This window comes from Schistocerca serialis, chromosome 1 (genome assembly GCF_023864345.2).
Source record: "Schistocerca serialis cubense isolate TAMUIC-IGC-003099 chromosome 1, iqSchSeri2.2, whole genome shotgun sequence".
Classification (NCBI taxonomy): domain Eukaryota; kingdom Metazoa; phylum Arthropoda; class Insecta; order Orthoptera; family Acrididae; genus Schistocerca; species Schistocerca serialis.
In genome coordinates, this window is record NC_064638.1 from 766,893,985 (window position 1) to 766,915,417 (window position 21,433).

Genomic DNA, 21,433 nt, shown 5'->3' on the forward strand with positions numbered 1-21,433 from the left:
CAGGTGTATGACTCATGTGAATAAGGGTAGGGATTAGGTGTGGCATAAGAATGAACCAGAACATTTTGTAGATTGGGTATGCAGTGAAATACCTTTTTTGAAAGGGGGGGGGGGATTTAGGCAATGTTTCTTATGTCCAGGCAGGATGTTAATAGTTGAATCCCAAGTGGAGGATATGGTTTAAGTTGCTCCACTCCAGAGTGATACTGGGAAGTGAATTGGGCTTTCCTTTGCAGGTTATTCATGGGGATGGTCGGGGAATTGAGAATATAGGTGGATATATGGTCCACATATATTTGACATACACATAGCAGATTTTTTTTTCAAGTGATGTGAATTGTATAATAAATCAGAACAAACATAAAGCAACAAAGTAAATCGTAAATTATGTGTGAGAGACTTGTTGACTGGTTTTATGGAAGTGGTGTCTCGTTCAATATTTCTGTTTTATTTTTAAGATAGAGTGAATAATAAAGAGAGAATCTTAAGAGTTATTTGATATACACATTCATGAAGACTTTAACTGGAATAAACCTATTTTGTAGCTTTTAAGCAACTCAGTTCAGCCACTTCTGTTACTACAATATTGGAGAGAAATGAATAATTAATTAAGATACTGCACTTATTTTCATTTGAGAATGTCCTATAGAATAATATTATTTTGTATATCATCATTCAAAAACAAAGTTTCCATTTCACAGAAATATGCAGTTAGACTAACATGTAGTGGTTCCCATAAAGTTCTTGTAGTCAGTTACTTAAAAAGTTTGGTATTTTAACACCAACCACACACAACACGTATTATATTGTGAAATTGGTTGTAAATAGCCCATCAGATTTCTTAATTACCATATTAGACGAAAAATTTCCTTTATTAATCATCAATAAAACTCATTATTACTTAGAAAGGGAGAATAACATTACAAACAAAATATTTGACAATTTACTTTACGATACAAAAGTCTCACAAAAAAGGAAAATTTGAAGGTAAGCTAAAAAGTCACTTCTAGACAAATCCTTCAATTCTTTTGAAGAATTTTTATATAGAAACTTGTAGCCCACTTAATGCAAATGATTATACAGTTATTTCTTTTATTAAATTACAAACTTTTCTCTATTATATTAACACATTTTAGTAGCCAGTATGTTTGCTGTATGACTTACGGTATAGCCTATTGTGCAAGTGCCTCATAGAACATGTAACTGATAAACTAAATAAATTACTGAAGATAGCAAAGGTTAGATACATGTAGTCAGTGATTCTTGCATTATGACCTGAATCCCTCATTGGGAACATCAAAAACTCCCTGTGTCATTAATTAAACACAAACTATGAGTCTACAGTGAATTCTGCATAATCTTATTAATAAATTTCTGCAGATTAAGATATTTCTACATCCCAAATAATAGCTCTTTTTTTTCTCAGCTGAACCATCTACTGCTGGTGGCAACAGAAACACTCAGTCGGGTAAGTGACAATTAGGCACTTGTGAAATAAATGTCTTTAGAAATTTTTAACTAATTATACAATGGAAAATCCAGGACTGAATGTAACAATATTGTGAAAAGGACAGTTGCCACTCACCATATAGCGGAGATGCTGAGTCACTGATAAGCACAATAAAAAAGACTCGGAAAGTGAGCTTTCGGTCAACAAGGCCTTTGCCAAAAACACACACACACAAACACACACACACACACACACACACATATTCACACAAATACAAACCCACACACACATGACAACAGTCTCAGGCAGCTGGGGTCAGACTGCGAGTAGCAGCACATGATGAGCGAGGCACTCAGATGGGAGAAATAGGAGGCTTCAGTGGAGAGGGGGAGGGATAACAGGGTATGGGGTCGGAGACAGTAAAGTGCTGCTGTGGGAGTGTGCAGGGATGAGATGGAGAGTAGGGCAGCTAGGTGCAGTCGGGAAGTTAGACGGTGGGCGGGGCAGAGGGGGGGATGTTCCAGAAAAGCAAAGAAGTGAAAAGACTGGGTGTCCTGGTGGGACAGAGGGCTACGTAGTGCTGGAATGGGAACAGGGAAGGAGCTAGATGGGAAAGGACAATGATTAATGAAGGTTGAGGCCAGAAAGGTTACGGGAACGTAGGATATATTGCAGGGAGAGTTCCTACCTGCACATTGTAGAAAAGCTGGTGATGGTGGGGAGAATGGCGCAGGCTGTGTAGCAGCCATTTAAATGAATAACATGTTGTTGGTGGCATGCTCACAACAGAGTGGTCCAGTTGTCGATGGCCATACATGCGGACAGACAGCTTGTTAGTTGTCATGCTGGAAAGATAAGGATGGGAGATCTGTTTTTGTACAAGGTTGGGAGGTTAATGTCAGTCTGTGAAGGCCTCAGTCAGATCCTCAGTATATTTTGAGATGGGCCACTCACCACTACAGATGCAACAGCCATGGGTGGCTAGGCTGTATGGAAGGGATTTCTTAGTATGGAATGGGTGGCAGCTGTCGAAGTGGAAGTACTGCTGGTGGTTAGTATGTTTGATATGGACAGAAGTACTGATGTAGCCATCTTTGAGGTGGAGGTCAACATCAAGGAAGGTGGCTCATTGGGTTAAGTAGGACAAGATGAAGCAAATGGGGGTGGTGTTGAGGTTCTGGAGGAATGTGGATAGGGTGTCCTCACCTATGATCCAGATCATGAAGATGTCATCAGTGAACCCAACAAGCCACCTTCCTCGATGTTGACCTCCACCTCAAATTCCCATAACCCTCCTGGCCTCAACCTCCATTAGTCATTCTCCTTATCCATCTAGCCCTCTCGGTGTTCCCCAGTCCAGCGCTACACAGATCTCTGTTCCACTAACACACCCAGTCTTTTCACTTCTTTCCTTTTCCACTCCCCCCCCCCCCCCCCCCTCCGCCGCCCCGGCCCCCCTCTATCCCCATTCTCTCCGTCTAACCTCCTGACTGCACCTAGCTGCCCTGTTCTCCATTTCATCCCTGCACACTCCCACAGCAGCACTTTACTGTCCCCCACCCCTACCCTGCTATCCTTCCTCCTCTCTGTCCCATCCTCCTCCTTACGCCCACCCAATTGCCTGTCCCATTATGCACTGCTATTCACAGTCTGGCTCAAGCTGCCAGAGATTGTGGTCATGTAAGTGAGAGTTGTTTGTTTGTTTGTTTGTTTGTTTGTGTGTGTGTGTGTGTGTGTGTGTGTGTGTGTGTGTGTGTGTGTGTGTGTGTGTATTTTCGACAAAGGTCTTCTTAGCTCAAAGCTCACTTTCGGACAGTCTTTTTGTTGTGCATATCTGCTACTCAGCATCTCCGCTATATGGTGAGTAGCAACTATTATTTTCACAATATTTTAACTAATTATAGTCTTGTATAGAATTATAGTATGGAAAATAATTTTCCCTGGAGTAATAAAGACCTGCTCATATAGCTTAAGGCACAATACAGTAGCCCGTGAGATAAGGAAATGAGCCAGAAATGGATTAAATCTGTGTGGCAAAGTAACCACTATTGGTTTGGAACATTGGCCAACCAGAATTTGCTTTTAATGTAGTTTTCCACTCTTGTTCAGGAAAATGTTGAGCTGGTCCCCAGTCTCTTCCTCAAAAACACAAATACACAAATATTTAAAACTCAGAACTAAGTTTACGTGGTTCACAGACAGGCAGTGCACACTACTTCCCACCCTTAGGTTAACTGATGATTGAAGCAAAGGAAGGGCAACCTGTCCACAAATTTAAATAAAAGAGTTTTGGCAAATCATGATAACAGTGGCACATGTATCACAAGATACATGCTAGGAAAGAAAAGAAAGGAAGATCAGTATTTAACATGAAGAAAACTGTCAGTTTCATTTCAAGGGTGCCATCCAAACATTTACTTAAGCAGTTTAGAGGAATCATAGAAAAACCTAAAGCTAGATGGTGGATAGGGAATTGAACTGACACTTAGAATGTGAGTCCATTGTGCTAACCACTATGACACCTTGCTCAGTTACATGCTAGGGAAGAGCTTCCTAGACTGTGAAACATTTTTAAAAAATAATAGTAATAATAAAGAAAGAAAGGAAGAAAAAAATTAGGATTTAATTGATTCATTGAAGGCCAGAAATCTTGTATTGTGTTTCCACAAAGATATTGGGCTGATGACACAAAATGACTAATATACACTGATCAGTCAGAACATTATGGCCACCTACCTAATAGCCAGTATGTCTGCCTTTGACTCAGATAACAGTGGTGACACATTGTGGCATGGAAGGAGTGAGGCTTGGTGTGGGTCACTGGAGGCAATTGGCACCACATCTGCACACATGTCACCAAATTCTTGTAAATTCGGGGGGGGGGGGGGGCGGGAGGGGGGGGGGAGGGGGAGGGGGGCAGTGATGAGCTCTACTGCCAGGTTCAACCACACCACAGATGTGTTCAACCGGGTGCAGATTTGGCAAGTTGGGGGCCCAGCACGTCAACTGGAACTCGCCACTGTGTTCCTCGAACCACTCCATCACTCTCCTGGCCTTGTGATATGGTGCATTGTCTTGTTGAAAAATGCCACTGCCATTGGGAAACAGTGATCATTATGAAGGGGTGTACTTGGTCTGCAACCTGTGTACGATACTCTTTCGCCATCATGGGCCTTGCATGAGCTTCACTGCACCCATGGAAGTCCACGTGAATGTTCCTCAGAGTGTAATGGGGCTGCCGCCAGCTTGTCTCCGTCCCACAGTACAGGTGTCAAGGAGCTGTTTTCCCCTGGAAGATGACGAATTCATGCAATCCCATTGGCATGATGAAGAAGGTATCAGAATTCATCAGACCATGCAATGCACTGCCACTGTGCCAATGTCCAGTGCCAATGGTCATGTGCCCATTTCAGTTGTAGCTGCCGAAGTTAAGGTTTTAACATTGGAATACACATGGGTCATCGGCTGTAGAGGTCCATCATTAGGAGTGTTCAGTGCACTGTGTTCAGATACACTTGCACTCTGCCCAACATGTTAGTGCCATCACAGTTCACCACCTGTCCTGTTTTACCTGTCTGCCCAGCCTACGTCATGTAACATGTATAATGATGGGTGGCCACCCAAACACATGATATCTGGATGTAGCTTCACCTTGAATTTGCCCCATATTGAAGACACTTACCACATCACTCCTTGAACACCCAGCAAGCTGTACAGTTTCCAATGTCCCCATGCTGAGCCTCTGCGCCATCACAATCTACCTTTGGTCAGATTTGCATAGATCATGCGCTTTCCCTATTCTACACAAGGACAGCAAGCTCACTGATACTACATGTGTCTGACTAGGAGTCATTCCTTGCCAGGTGACAGTGCTGTCACCTGGATGTGTTTCTATCCATGATAGGTCAGTGGTCATAATGCTCTGGCTGATAAGTGTATATGGGCTTTCTCTCCATGAAAATAGAGCAGCTGCGACAACAGAAAAGTTTGGTATTTGCAACACACAGGACCATATACCTTAAACAGCTAATAAACAAAGATTAGTCCCAAAATTGACGGTGATCCTGAAAGTATCCAAAATAAGCTAGCACCCTTGTCTTCAATTAACATAAGGTGAGGCACTTAATGAAAATCATATGAAGGTAAGTTTCTTCTTTGGTTTATAACCTGCCACACATTTCTTTATTATTTGATTTATCTGTTGATTCCATTTTAAGATGTTGTCAGGCTTCATTTGAAGGCTGTTTTTATTTATGTGGTGCAGTATGAAAAAGTGACATGCTTTCCAGCTGTGCACATCATTCTAACTACCGGTACCTTTTCCTGTATTTCAAATACATCCCTCCCATGCCAAGAGTGTCCCTATAGCAGCACATTGTAAAGTATATAAGACTGAAAGAAAATGAAGTAAGACAGTCACAGACATTGATTTGTGACTAAATCTCACAGTTTCCTCATGAAACATGACACTTATGCTATTTCTCTGCAGTCACGGTAAATATGTTTATTTAGTTTAGTTTTGGATTAATATGAATTCTCAAAAATTTTACTGATTTCTCTTCTGTGTCTGTGTTTAATCTGAACAGAAATTGCGTTTTTTCTGGCCTGTAGAGCATTTATTGTGCAAACAAATTCAGTGTTGCTTCCAGGATGTTCAGCATGGCAAGCTGGAACTCTATGGGTCATGACATGCCTTAATTAGTTTGGACGCATCTGCCTAGTAGATAAGTGACAATTGTCCTACATAAGTACATGAATCATTTACTGTGCCGCTGGAGTAGAAACATCCAAGCACTGAGCTCTGTGACTCACCTGTCTTTGTTGCCTACACAGGAACACATCTACAATTAACCAAAAATAAGCTGCCTGCTGCTATTAAAATAAGACACAATTACAGCTAAATAGGAGTTACTTATTTCATAAATCCAAGTTTTTCAAGAAGTATATCCTGGGAATGTATTCAAAAAGTTTACTAAGATCACATAACATGAAAGAAACTGTATTCTTATTTCCAGATGCAACTAGCATTTGATAATCAATTTCAAGGACAATGGTAGGGGTATCATTATTTTCTTGTCACAATTCAGATTGACTACTGGAGAGAAGATCATGGTTTTTAGGACAGTTTCATAGTTGACTGTATTTCATGTGTTCAAATATCTTTTGAGGAAATTGGGACAATGAAATTGGTTAACAGATCTGTGAAACTTAACTATGCACTTAATAAACGTCTGGTATTATCTCAGAAATTTTCAGTGTCTCTGAGAAAACTAAATTCTTAATACTTATATAGTAGAGAGTGGTTTACAGATAAGAAGTATTGCTTTTTTAATTATAGTTTTGGATGGCCAATAATAATACATGTGCTTATGGTGTCACAACTTAAGAGCATAATGAACCTTTCATCCTGCAGTAAAGTTTGCACTGTTTTGAAAATTCTTAGCAGATTAAAACTATATTCTGGACTGGGATTCATAACATCCAGCCTTTCATGATAAACACACTTATTGAAGCTGATTGGCTACACAATTTTAAGTTACTGGGTGGTTTCAAACCTTACAAACAGCTTTTACAATACCTGTAGGTATTAAATTAAAACCATTCTAATTTTTCTTGTTATTACAATACTAATAATTTTAACATGTTCAAAAATAAAAAGAAGTGATGCTTCGTGATGCCTTCTTTGTAGACATCAGTTTACATAGTATATTGTATGCCTTCTTTTGTGTTGTGCAACATGGATAATTAATATTATTTTGTTTCAGCTAAACCATTAATTGTAGGTGGCAGTAGAGCTCAAATAGGTAAGTGATGCTAAAATTTTAATGAAATAAATATTTTTACAATATTGTAAGAAATGAAACAGAGGCAGAAATATTTTAATTACATTGAGGTTTGTAATATAGAAGGAAAGTTCTGGTAGAATGTAAATAGTTTAGAAGTAAGGGAGACCACTCACTGAAAAGTGGAAGTATTGAATCATCAACAGGCACATGCAAAAAGACAAGAAACTTGCTAGCTTTCGGAGTATGTTCTCATACTCAAAACACACACAGACACACACCACATGCCCCTACATAGTGCCCGCTGGACACACAGTGCCAGAATACCAGGAATGCAGTTTGGCAGGTGGACTCGGATGGGGTGGGAGTTGTGTCAGGTGAGGTGGGTAGAAAGAGAGACAGGCAGGAGGCAGCAAGAGGGATTGGAGGTGGGTAGATCACAGCTTGGAGGGAGTCAGCTGGTTTGCTGGCTATGGATGTGGAAGGGAAGGGACGCTAGTGCCAAGGTAGGCATGTGATGCTCGAGTGCCAGTGCTCCGGGGGGGGGGGGGGGGGGGGGGAGCAGCACATTATGAAGGTGGTATGGAGGTGAGTTGGGAGAGGGTGATAGGAAGAGGATAGAGTGGAGGGAGTGGTGACAGCCATTTGATGGAGATGAGACAGGATGATTCCAAGAGCAAAGGATGCTGTTTCATGATTCACGCCATCTGGATCCATTCCACCATCTTTTCTGAACTACATGGATGGATGAATGAAATTACAGTGAAATCCAGACCTTTTTAGCTGCTTGCAGGCATTGATAAATATCAACGGGGACAGTTGAAAATGTGTCCCCCAACCAGGACTTGAACCTGGGATCTCCTGCTTACATGGCAGACACTCTATCCAACTGAGCCATCGAGGACACAGAGGATAGTGCAATGGCATGCTCCCCGTGAGACCCACATTTCCAGCTTATTGTCGACACACTACATTTGTAGTGCCATCTTCATATTCATATACCTGGATGGAAGTTATCCTTGAAACACAACCTTCACTTCCAGAATCACCCTGACTTCAATCTCTGTTAACTAACTGCTCACAACCCTCCACCCAACAGGTTCCCTTTCCTCTGTCCTATCGTTCTCTCCCACTTCACCTCTCCACATCAACTTAATTGTGCACTTCTATCCACAGGTCCCAACATCTGTGCATCACATGCGTAGCCCGCACACTTGCCACCCCTCCCTCCCACATTACTAGACAGAAAACCGGCGGCCTCCCTCCAAGCTACTAATTACCACCCCCAATCTCTCTGCCTGCCATTCTCTTCCTCTACCATCTCTGACACAACCTCAGCCCCACCCTAGTTCGTCTACCAAACAGCACTTATGATATTATGCATCCAGCTGGCACTATACAGGTGTGTGTGTGTGTGTGTGTGTGTGTGTGTGTGTGTGTGTATGCTTTGGTGCATTTTGTGTGGATTTGTACTGTAGTTCGAGAAAGAATTTACTCCAAAAGCTAACAGGTTTCCTGTCTGTTTTGTGTGTGCCTGTCGATGACTCAACCACATCTGCTTTGTGGTGAGTGTCTGCTTTACTCCTGAAGTATTTATATTACAGTAAATACGCTGATAAGCCAAAACATTGTGACAATCTATGTTGGTCCATCTTTGGAAAACAATATGGCAGTGATTCTGCATGCCATGGATTCAACAAGTCTTTAGTAGGTTTCCGAAGGTATGTGGTACAGATGCTTATGCACAAGCCATGCAATTCCAGTAAATTATGAGCCAGTGGATTGTAGGTGCATAACTGGCACATGATAGTGTCCCAGTTGTGGTCTGCTTGAGCACTTTTCATAGATATTCATGACTGTATCACATGAACAGCTGACCAGCTTCCCCATTTCTGGGATGCTCATTTCCAGGTACCAGGCAATAACAATCTCCTCTTTATCAGAGTCCCTTATTTCAGTGGATTTCCCCATTTACAGCTTGTATCATTGATAGAATAAGTCTGCATTCATCTCTGTTCCATTTATATTCTTTCTTTACTGCACCATGGGCCCTCAACACCACCAGATGGCACTCAACCTTGCGAAGGGCAGTGGTCATAATGTTTTGGCTCATCAGTTTAATATTCAACAATTATGTTATACACAGCTTATGTACTCTTAAAATAAAATCAGGTAACTGTTAGTTACAAGAAAAGAATTGCTTATTATTTTCTGTCCCACAGTGATGTGTGCATTAAATCCTTCCCACAGTTTCTGCACGTCACCCGTACATGGCAAAGTACTGTTTGCTGACCTGTAGAATAGTTTTCTACGCAGTGCTATGTCAACTCATGAATTTTCTGTAGTACAGAGATGAACCATGGAGCTACTTGGTTGTAAATTTTTGCAGAATTAATCTGACTACAGACATAGATATGAAATATGGAAACATTAAAAAATTCAGAAGAACCTTAGTAGCTGGTAGAAACAAATCAGTAAATAAATAAATGTATATGACTAATAAACTAATAAAGTACATAAACTGGAATGTTTATAAGATAGAAAAGCTTCGTTTTATTCGCACTTGATACACAGTAACCTAAGCAAGAGACAAACAAACAAATACTGTCTGAACAGGCTGCGAAGGTCCAACATATGACCAGCCACCATGTCATTTTCATCCATTAGGCATCTCTGGCTGCAGCAGATATGTGTGTGTGTGGGGTGTGGGGGGGGGGGGGCGGGGGGGGGGGGGGCGCATGACTTTTATAGCTCAGTCATGATAAACAACTTCACTCCACCAGCTCTGTGTGTGGGGACATCAGATACGAAGTTCCATGAAGCATGGTGTTGAGGCTGTTCTGAATCTGAATAAGTGACCGTCCAATGACTTACATGACTGGTCTAAATCTAGGCTACAATGTTTATTGGTCACACAAGTAAATTATTCTAAGTAAGGGCTCAAACTCAGTTATACCAGACAGAGTGAAAATGGTAGATGGATGCATCTACAACTAGTTCACAACAGTCATTTTAAGTCTTAATCTCACTAAAGTTCTTCCAGTAGTACCTGATAAAGACATATAATGATCATACCCTGAATTAAATATGTAACTGAAATTCTGTGGTGTCCAACTGAATGGCATGCTAAACTGAAATCAACACATAGACAAACTACTCAACAAAATTATTTTGGTATGGTATGTTTTGCACTTTTAAGTACTTGAGATTTTGTTTGCTTGGAAATGAGACTTAATTTATTTGTATCCTCTCACTCCCTGCTATCTTATGGAATTATCTTCTGCGTCTCTGCAGCTGAAGTAATTAAAGTATTTATTCAACAGAAGTGAGCAGTAAGAACATTGTATAAAGTCAAAACTACACATGTTACAAAGGTTTCTCTGTACTTTTTGGAAAGACTTCAACAAACCATCATCAGTTGTAAATCCCTAGAAATTCGTATTATGAAAAATACTGTATTAGCATCTTTCTGCAAATTATCTTATTATCCAGTTTAAAGTAAGGTATTCAAGATATCTGCCAGCAGTAGGACATGTAAAAGTGTTCATAGTGAATGGTTTTGTACTGCTCTTGCATGATACTCACTTATTGTTTGATTAATATCAGTACAGTCACACAGTAAAAGGTACAAAGCAGGTGATTAATATAATTGAGGAAACAGCAGTAGTGGTGTTTCTACTGATTTTATTGCGTTAAATGCAGCATTTATAAGCATCAGTAGGATAGCACAGGAATAAAATATACAGCTTTTGAGAACAAAACATAAAAACTTGGCTATACAATTTAGACATTGTTGCTACCTTTTATAATTTTGTGTGTGTGAAATCAGAATGTTTTTGTTTCAGTGCTCTAGAGAAGCAGTAAGTGAGTGATGAGGTTACGCAGATTCTAGGGAATGGTACACACAAGATATAGAATATCATGAGAGTTGAACTTCTCATATCCATCAAATTTCTTATTTAATAACTTTAATGCATCTGCTGGAGATCTTAGGTTTATCATAAATTAGTCATTAAATCTGGAGTAATATATTATGACATTTAAATTTTACTTCCAGGAGAGATTCCGTGGCAAGTGTCAATACACGAAAACAATAGACATCTATGTGGTGGCTCTATTTTGGACTCTGAGTGGGTGCTGACAGCGGCACATTGCTTTCTGGATAACAACCCTAGTCCATACCTTGTAAGTAACATTTGTGTGAAAAACCAACATTTAAACAATGAAAAATCCATTATGGAATGTAACAATACGAGAGAAGGAAAGTTGCTACTCACCATATAGCAGAGATGCTGAGCTGCGATAGGCACAATAAAAAGATTCACACAATCATAGCTTTCAGCCATTAAGGCCTTTGTCAGCAGTAGACACACATACACACATGTGTATACACACACACACACACACACACACACACACACACACACACACACTCACTCACGCAAGTACAACTTGCACACACATCTGCAGTCTCAGAGAGCTGAAACTACACTGCGAGCAGCAGCACCAGTGCATGATGGGAGTGGCGACGGGGTGGGGGGTAAGGAGTCGGCTGGGTCAGGGAGGGGGAGGGATAGTATGGTGGGAGTGGCAGACAGTGAAGTGTTGCAGTTTAGATGGAGGGTTGGAGAGAAGGTGTGGAGGGCATAAGTAGCAGAAAGGAGAGAAATAAAAATAAAAATAAAAGAAATTAAAAGACTGGGCGTGGTGGTGAAATGATGGCTGTGTAGTGCTGGAATGGGAACAGGGAGAGGGCTGGATGGGTGAGGACAGTGACTAACAAAGGTTGAGGCCAGGAGGGTTACGGGAACATAGGATGTATTGCAGGGAAAGTTCCCACCTGTGCAATTCAGAAACGCTGGTGTTGGTGGGAAGAATTCATATGGCACAGGTTGTGAAGCAGTCATTGAGATGAGGGGTATCATGTTTGGCAGCGTGTTCAGCTATAGGGTGGTCCACTTGTTTTTTGGCCACAGTTTGTCAGTGGCCGTTCATGCGGACAGACAGCTTGTTGGTTGTCATGCCTACATAGAATGCAGCACAATGGTTCCAGCTGAGCTTGTAGATCACATGACTGGTTTCACAGGTAGCCATGCCTTTGATGTGACAGGTAATGTTAGTGACTGGAGGTGGTGGTAGGAAGATGTATGGGACAGGTCTTTAATGTTAAGATATTAATGAAAAAGATTCAGATCCAGTCATTTAGTTGCCATTTCTCAGTGTATTACAGAGGTTGTGGAGTAAGTACTGGAAATTCTTGAATTGTTACTATTGAGCTTTGTCATTTTCTCAGGATTAATATTTTTCATATGAGGACAGGAGAACGTAGCATAACAATACACTCCTTAGTAAAGCTTCTTTAATAAATTCCACTTTAAAGTGATAGTCAAATTGTAACAAAACAAAGTTATAAGAAAAATGCTTTTCACAGAACCATAAATAAAGACAGAACAAATGGAGAGAAGTTACAGACAAATAGTGGCAAAAATTTTTGAAGCAGAAATTGTAGACAAAAAATTTAATCCCTTCTTACATATACCCATGTGGCACTTTAAGTCCCATTTCCTCCTCTGACAGGCCCAAGGGTTAAATTGTAAAAGAAAAAGTAGAAGACATATCTAAGTTCAATTTAGACAGATATCTAGGAGCAATATATCAAGAAGAAATAACTCAGTAGAAATAAGGAGACTATTCTTAATTGAGAACTAAGAACACGGACAGTGCTTTAAAATTCATGAGCATGTCACAAAATATTTAAAAATTATATTCATATTTATAAAAACTAAAAATCTCTGTGAATAAAGCAAAAACTTCCGGTGCACAATTAAAAAGAAATTAAATAAATATAATAACAAAAATTTTACTCACTAGATTCTTCCCAGTATTAGCATAAAGCATCAGAACTAAAATGTGATGTAAAAACCTCATGCCTTGTATATTGTGAGGAAAACACAGAAAATGATATTAACAAAACCAGCTGCAACATAACAAATTCTAAAGAGACAAAATCATTATATACAGTGTGTTTCACAAGATTTTGATGATTTTGAATTTGAATGGCACACAAACTAATCACAAAACAAAGTTGAGCATTTTACATAGTGTACAACATTTAGTTATAAAATACTACATCGGACAGATGATTACCCATTGCAGCTACACAATACTCGAGATGTTTTGTCCAGTTTTTGATCACGTCTTTCATAACAGCTCGAAAAATTCTGGAAATTTCTCGATGAATCTGATCTTTTAACTCTTGCAAGCTTCTCTGCCACTCAGAGTACACTCTCACCTTCAAATAACCCTGTAGCTAAAAGTCTGGCATGGTGAAATCAGGTGGGTGAGGCAGTCATTTGATTCATGTGCATTTGGACAGTTTTTTTAGGGCCAGTTGACTTTCAGTTTGCTTTTCTGGCAGTTGTACAGAATTTTTTCACCCAATTGAATATTACTTCACAAGCAGGATTTGGATGTTGCAGCTGAATCTTGAAATGGTTATGAAAGGCACGTTACATGTGCATGACATATTTGCTGTAGTGAAAATAGCAGTCCCCACCAATGCACAATGCTACTTCAACCAATACAACATGATTACTGACTGCATATGGGATGAAACTTGACATTCAACAATACTAATAGATAGTGACACTGCCACTGTGGTTGAAAAGCTGTAGTAACAATAGGTAGCTTATGCTATTTGTTGAGGACACCAGGCACACTCTATATATTAATTATCTTGAGATCCAAGTTATTGTCTTATAATATTAGCAGGCAGGCTTTTACTAAAAAAAGGGAGGGGCTGATACTTTTCCTTTTACACCTGCATTGCTAGCCATAGAAATAGCTACAAAACAAGGATATTAAATAAGAAAAATTTTGCTTATTGTACATATACAGTACACCAGAAAGAGTATGTGAATAAATACATAGCTGATTTGCAACTGTGCATGGTGGAAACTTCAATATACAGAAGCTGGTAGTCACAGTGGCTCTAACTCGATGACATTGAGTGAAACTGGACTTGGATGGCAGATATTGGTATGAAACTTTATACCACTTCAACTCTTTGTAAACTCTGTGTCAAAGTTAAGTAGCTGGTAATTGGTGGTCAACAAGTTGCTCAGCAACTCATGACCAGATGTTTTCAATGGTGAGAGATCTGGAGAATTTGATGAACAGGGCTAAAGTTGAATACCCTCTATACTGAGATCAGAACAGCACATACAGCATGTTGTCTTGTGTTAACTGTCAAAAGAGAACATGATGGAGACGTTGAAGATAGGGCTCAGACATTGAGCTTAACAAATCAGACACATAATGGTTGCTGTTCAAATAACGAGCTCTATGAACCAGTTGTGATCGTACTGTATACCCAAGAGCACTTCATAACATTACACAAGATACTGGAACCATGTGACAATGACGGATTTAATCTAACAATTTTTATTTTCCTCAGAGCGTGCACATACAGATACATCCACTGTAATTCACTACACAGAACTGGCACGTATCTGAAAATATGATGTGGCACCACCCCTGTATTCAGCATTGTCAGTCATCAGATGTACCAATGTCAGTTCACCTCTCACTGCTGCTAAGTCAAGGAAAGCAACAAAAATTGTTGCTATGCAGACAGTCAATGTTGCTCCAGGCGCTTTTTCCAACTGTGCATGACAATCGTTTGATTGTGATCAATGTGAGCAGCAGTACTGTCGTACAATAAACTGCAGCATCAATAGGCCACATTAGTCAAGACATTAGTCTAACATTATTCTCATGTGGCAGCCAAAAATTGCACTTTTCTTTTTGTATACTAATGATGACCTCTAACAGTGGTGAAAAAATGTCAGTTGTTGGAGTCAGCAGCTTTTAGAAAGTGACAGCAACTTTAGTGTCAGATCTGAGAGTTGGCAAGACATAGACACAGAGGGAAATGAAAATATGCAGCAAAGCAACAAATGCTACAACATGAAGTTATGCTTGTTAAGTTATGCTTGTTACGTCAGCTTACCATTACTTTTTGTTTACTAGTAGGAGTGTTATAAATGCGCCACTAGTACAGAATGGTGTGATCAGTTACTTTGTCTTATGCAGGTGGCTCTGTGTAAAACAAAAACAACTGCTGACCAAATGAACTTATTTGTTTATGACTATGTAGCTTCTCACCTAAATTCAGCAGAAGTTATAGGGTTTTTAACTGGCAAGATATAAAACTGCATCCCAGCATTTGCGTGGAGTGATTTAGGCAAATCACAGAAAATGGGATGTGGATCTGAACCGTCAGCCTTCCGAATGTGAGTGCAGTGTGCTAACAATAGTGTTGTTTTGCTTGGTTTCAAAGTACAGTTGATTATGGAACATCTGAGGTATATGTTCAGCTTTGTATGCCACCAAGTGGCGTTACATTTGATAAATCTCTCTTGCTCTGAAAATAATATATTGGATGGAGAAAGTTTGTTCCTTCAAAGCAATACTAGATTTGGCATAATTTTTATTTATTTATTTATTTTTATTCTTTGTTCTGTAAAACTGTTCTAGTTATATGCAGGACTTAACTGTTTATACTGGAAAGGACACAATCATTTTTAATTTTGATTCATAAATTAAAATCAACACAGGTAGGTCTCATCAGTGAGCAGGACACATGGTACAACAGCAGCAACCTGCAATAGGAGAAATTACCCTTTGAGGCATAGGTACTTGCGTTCAAAATACCCACTTGGAGGATTAATGGTATCTGTTGCTAACAATAAAAGTCATTTTTAGTTGAACTATGGTTCAAACAACCATGTTCCATCAATTCATGCATTCGTTCATTCATCCATTCATATATTATGTTCCGTAAATCCAGTCGTGGAGAAGAGCCTTCACGGACTTTGAATGAGTCAAGTCATACATTATCTGGCAAAAGCAATCTCTACTTACTAGTTCTATTAGGACTAGCAAAGGAAGAAGGAAGATTAGGGTTTAACTTAAGCCAACAGTGAGGTCATTAGGGACAGAAGCTCAGATTGTGGAAGGATAAGGAAGGTGAATGGCTCTGCCATTCCAAATGAACCGTCTTGGCATTCACCTGAAGCAATTTATAGAGATCATGGGAAACCTAAATCTGGATGGCTGGACAGGTACTTGAACTGTTGTCCATAAGAATATGAGTCCAGTGTCATACCACTCACCACAAGGCTCAGTTTATGACTAGTGCTAATCTACTGTTACCAATAATTGTGGGAATTATTTCTAGGTTACTTTGTACGTGCATGTTAGATGAAAAACAATTACTTTGAAACAAAGCCATTGTCCCTTCTTTTACCCAATACTTGAAGCAAAGTATTTATGTAACATCATACAGGCTGCTATCAGGTGTCTCTATCCTGGAAAAGTAAATATCTGTTTGATGAAAACTTTATAGAGTTATACAAAATTTACTGAGTCTAAATAATTTGATAAACTGTGGGAGTGGCCGGCAACATATTCTTTTATTTTTGGTTTGACTATATGGGGATTTTAAATTTCTTGCCTGATATCCAGCAGCAACCTGTTATAGCTTTTTGCATTGGAGTACAACACTTCATTCTGAACCCTAGAGGGAGTGTGAAGTTTATATGAAAATTATGTTTTCTTCTAGTATTGTGATAGTGAATAGCAGAGTTTATCCTAGACGAGTGAATCTCAAATACTTTTCGAGAGTATATATATTGATGTATAAGTATGAAAATTTGTAGTCCCTGCAGCTATTTGGCTATCAACTTTACACAATAGTCGTATTGAGTGATTCTGTAGAATAAAAAATCTTTTTTGTTATAATTCTGTAGTAATATCTGAATACACATCGTGGCACTAGGCTGCTGGCATGCTACACTTAAAATATTCCACCAGTGGCATGTACACAGGTCGGCTGCCAGAGACCGCCTTCAGTGGTCTGCTAATTTTGCAGCCCAATTATCCTGAAACCTATGGCACACCCAATTCCAGTGACTTTGTGTGGTCAGGTGAAATCATAACTGAACAGGCTGGTGTCATTGGGGGTCATATGGCCAATTACATTGAGTGATTAGTCCACACCCCTTGCAACTGGGGGAAAAAAAATCTGGTCAGCTTCGCCTCTGTGGTGACTTTTAAATGGGGTTAATGCTGAATCTATCATTGACACTCACCCTTTGCCTTGTCCCGGATGAGTTATTCACTAAATTTGCCAGGGGGGGGGGGGGGGGGGGGCAGATTTTCTCCAAAATTGATTTACCTGAAGCCTGTTTACAGTTTCCATTTATGAGGATTCTAATTGGCTCCTAGTGATTAACAAGTCCTTCAGGTTGTACCAATATCAGTGCCTCCTGTTTGGCGCAGCTAGCATCCTGGCAATTTTTTAGCATTTTTTGGAACAATTGAAAACGTCTATTCAAGGTGCATCAACTGTCTCAATGACATCATCATGATGGTTGCATCCATCAAAGAGTATTTATGTAACTCATACACCTTGTTCACAGTCTTACGTACTGCAGGGTTGAAATGAAACTTGGCCAAGTAACACTATTTTCAGCCATCCATTGTGTATTTTGGTTTTCTCAGGGAAGTGTTAAGCCTGTACGTCATCATGTTGCTGCTGTCACAACTCTGCTTCACCCTACAAATGCCAAAGAACTCCAAGCATTTTTGAGGTAAATTTGCTTACTGTCACAAATTTTTCCTGGGCGTGGCCACATTGGTTTGTTGCTGCTGTCACAACTCTGCTTCACCCTACAAATGCCAAAGAACTCCAAGCATTTTTTAGGTAAATTTGCTTACTGTTACAAATTTTTCCTGGGCGTGGCCACATTGGTCGATCCCTTCCACAAGTTGCTCCATAAGAACATTCCTTTTCAGTGGATGCCAGCCTGCAAGCACACGTTCATGCTTTTGAAATCTGAATTACGTTCTACTGCTTGCTAGGCTACTTTTCCATCCTGGCCACAACCTGGTTTTGGCTACGGATGCCTCTCAGTGTGGACTTGGGGCCATTCTCGGACATCAGTGTGAGGATGTTTCCAAACATCTTACAGCTTAGGCATCAAAAACATCAACACTGCTCAGCAGTGTTATTCCCAAATTGGAAAAGGAAGCGCTTGGTACTGTCTGTGCCCTCAAAAAAGTTTCCTGTGTTCTTGCATGGGTCTAAATTCCACCTCGTTACTGACCACAAGCCCTTGGTTTCATTGTTTAATCGTTCTGCTTCATTGCCTGACAAAGCAGTACATAACCTACAGATTTGACCTTTTTTCTGTATTGCTACAACTATGAAATACATTTTCTACCTACTGCACAACTCACTAAAGCTAAATCATTGTGCCGGCTTCTGACGGTATCGGATCCTGCTTTTGATCAGGAAGAACTCCTTTGTTTTCACTTAGATGTTGAGTCGCAATTTACAGTGAATGGGTTTCCTATTACAGCCTCCCAGATCTCATTTGCTGTTACTGCTGATACAGTTTTGCAACAAGTTGTTCACCTCAATCAGCATGGGTGGCCTGACAGGCTTCAGGGCAGAGCTTCTGATCCTTTGCATGACTATTTTGCCCTCTGTCACCACCTTTCAGTATTTGATGGTGTTATTCTCTTAGCTACAGATGGGTCATGATCATGGCCTAGCCACTCTGCAGTGGGATGTGTTCCAGCTCGTACATCAGGAACACTGAGGGTTCTCAGTTACCAAGTTATTGACCCATCAGCTTGTGTTTCACCATGGCATTGATGGTGACATTTTGTGGCTGCCTACTATTAGTGTGCTGCCTAATGGGTGGCACAGTGGGTGGTGCTCTCTCTGTGACCCACACTGCAGCATCCATGGAAATGTGTCCTGTTAATTTTGTGGGACCCGTCCTACATTCTTCCTGCTTGTGGCAGATAATGGTCCACAGTTTGTGTCTCAGACCCTGCATGATTTCCGTGCGTTGTGACTGCTCCTCCTTTTCACCACCATTCCAATGGCAAGGCGGAATGTCTCATCTCCATGTTCAAGGTTCAAATGAAGAAGTATGTCACAGACTCCTCCTTGGACAATACCTTGACATGCTTCTTGAGTCCTTACAGGTTTACAGCAGTGGGGGATTGGAGACCAGCCAAGATGTTCCATGGTCATCAGCCAAGCACCCCACTGTATCTGCTCATGCTGCTCGATGAACGCCCATCAGGGCCCTCATCGCAGGGTCCTGGCTCTGCCCTCTGGGCTCAGCCTCTCACTAACATAAATTGCCAACAGAGTATTTTTTCTTGTTTGATTCCAGCATAATTGTGTTCATTAGCTCATACAGCACTTTCTCTTCGCAGAAGCCAAACTGTGTTGTTAAAAGGTTATCTCAGAAATATGGTTCAATATTTAGTTGTGAAGCTACTTTTTCAAAAAAAGTTTAAGAGCATGGAAGGAGGGAGATGGGTCTAAAATTAGATGTCAGTTGCTTTATCCACTTTTATAAATGGTTGTTACTGTCACATACTTCAGTCTTTCAGGAAATACACCTCAATCCATTGATTATCTGTGAAGTTAATCAAGGATGACGACCAAATCTTCACAAATTTTAATGTTTTAGCTGAAATAGCATTGTAGCCATGAGAGTTAGTAGTCCAGCCAAAGAAGGAAAAATAAGGGAAAAAATCGTGTAGTCACAGATTTTTGCACAGTGCTAGGGCAGAGGGTTCGTGAATAACATACTAAAAATCCTGAACATTGGGCCGTGTGGGTTGAAGAGGGGACGGGGGAGGGGGGGGGGGGGGGGGGGGGGGGGTAATTTAAAGCACACTTTTTTATGTTTTTCTTGACTAACTCAAAAGCCATGGCTCCTATCAAAAATGTTTCCCAGTACAAAATTAAACTACATTAAATTTCCTACAACAAAGGTCCTATTCATTTTTCCTCTAGGACTAATTGGTTCCACTTCACAGGGAATGGAAAATAGCAAATTATTAAAAATATTGTTTTAACAGTATAAAATTAATTTTTATCTTTAAATGAAGTGTATTAAAGACAGATGTTGAGTATATGTACCACATGTAAGTGCAGTAGAGCCATATTAATGGATAAATTGTGTGCCGTGGTTGTAAGAGGGTGAAGGGGAAGATGTATAGGGTAGAAGCATGAGGGGAAGGTAGGTTGCTTGATTGTACTCACACTCTTCCATCCTTCATAGATCTACAAGCTGAAGATCGAGCAGGTAAGCCCCCACCCTATCTACTCCATTATGCCACAAGAAGCAACTACAGGGTGTCTCATAAAGATATGCCGATTCTCCACAGCACACCTTATGAGTCATTGGTGACGCAGTGTGCAGACGTGCCGAGGGATGTTTATTTCACAAAAACTGCATTAACATTACATGAAATATGGATATATACTCATAATACTAACACAAGTAAGGATAGTTTCTACATAAATCTCTGCTCACTATTGTACACTGCTAGAGGTGAAATTGCTTCTTAGTCATCCCGTATGGCACCTATAATATTTTTATGGGAAAGGCAACTTCCTCTCACAACATTTATCAGTCCAGTCCCTTTCCCACCAATATTACATAGGTCACTGACAACATCTCACTTACTGATTACGTACTTCTCAGCCATTGTTTACAGGACTGTATTTTACATAAAAGCTCACTCAACACCTGCAAAAATTATTCATTTAATAAACTGAAAATAACTCCACAATATAAATATGAGCTCAGTGAAGTTGTTTTGTCTGCTCATATAAGAGAACTGGACACAAAATGCTCAGAATGTGTTACCTGTCTGTAAATTTAATATCATGCAGGGGTCATAGTGGCGTCCCGGAAGAATACCACAGCTGCCATTCAGGATGACTTAAGAAGCAATTTCCCCTCTAGCAGCATAGAACAGTGCACAGATATTTACGGAGATTCTGTCTATATGTGATTCTTGAGTTAGTGTTATTAGTAACCTCATACCTGCATTCCACGTAGTGCTGACACATTTTGCGGAAAATAAATGTCCCCAGAGTTGCCTGTGTACTGCATCACCAGTGGTTCATAAGTGCATGAACACAAACCAGCAAGGTTTACCTTCCTTCTGCTGCTATCCCACACAAGCCCCCTTCAGCCTGTTACACATTTTATCCCATAATATGGTTCTGCTGTGGTCAGAGATGATACACACATTTAATATTGTTTTTAACAACTTCATTTAAAGTTATACATTAATTTCATACCATTAAAACAAT

The 21,433-nt window shown here is 40.1% G+C and overlaps 1 protein-coding gene and 1 non-coding gene across 2 annotated transcripts in view; one reads left to right on the plus strand and one right to left on the minus strand.

Annotated features, from left to right (window-relative positions):
- LOC126482415 (trypsin-1-like) overlaps positions 1 to 21,433 on the plus strand; it is a 180,463-nt gene that overhangs the window by 56,062 nt on the left and 102,968 nt on the right. The window contains exons 2-4 of the mRNA XM_050106528.1: positions 1,427 to 1,468; positions 7,216 to 7,254; positions 11,291 to 11,418. Of these exons, the coding sequence (XP_049962485.1) occupies positions 1,427 to 1,468; positions 7,216 to 7,254; positions 11,291 to 11,418 (209 nt within the window). The remainder of the gene's footprint in view (positions 1 to 1,426; positions 1,469 to 7,215; positions 7,255 to 11,290; positions 11,419 to 21,433) is intronic.
- Trnat-ugu (transfer RNA threonine (anticodon UGU)) lies at positions 8,064 to 8,137 on the minus strand. Its single transcript has one exon. It is a non-coding gene; the product is annotated as a tRNA-Thr (tRNA).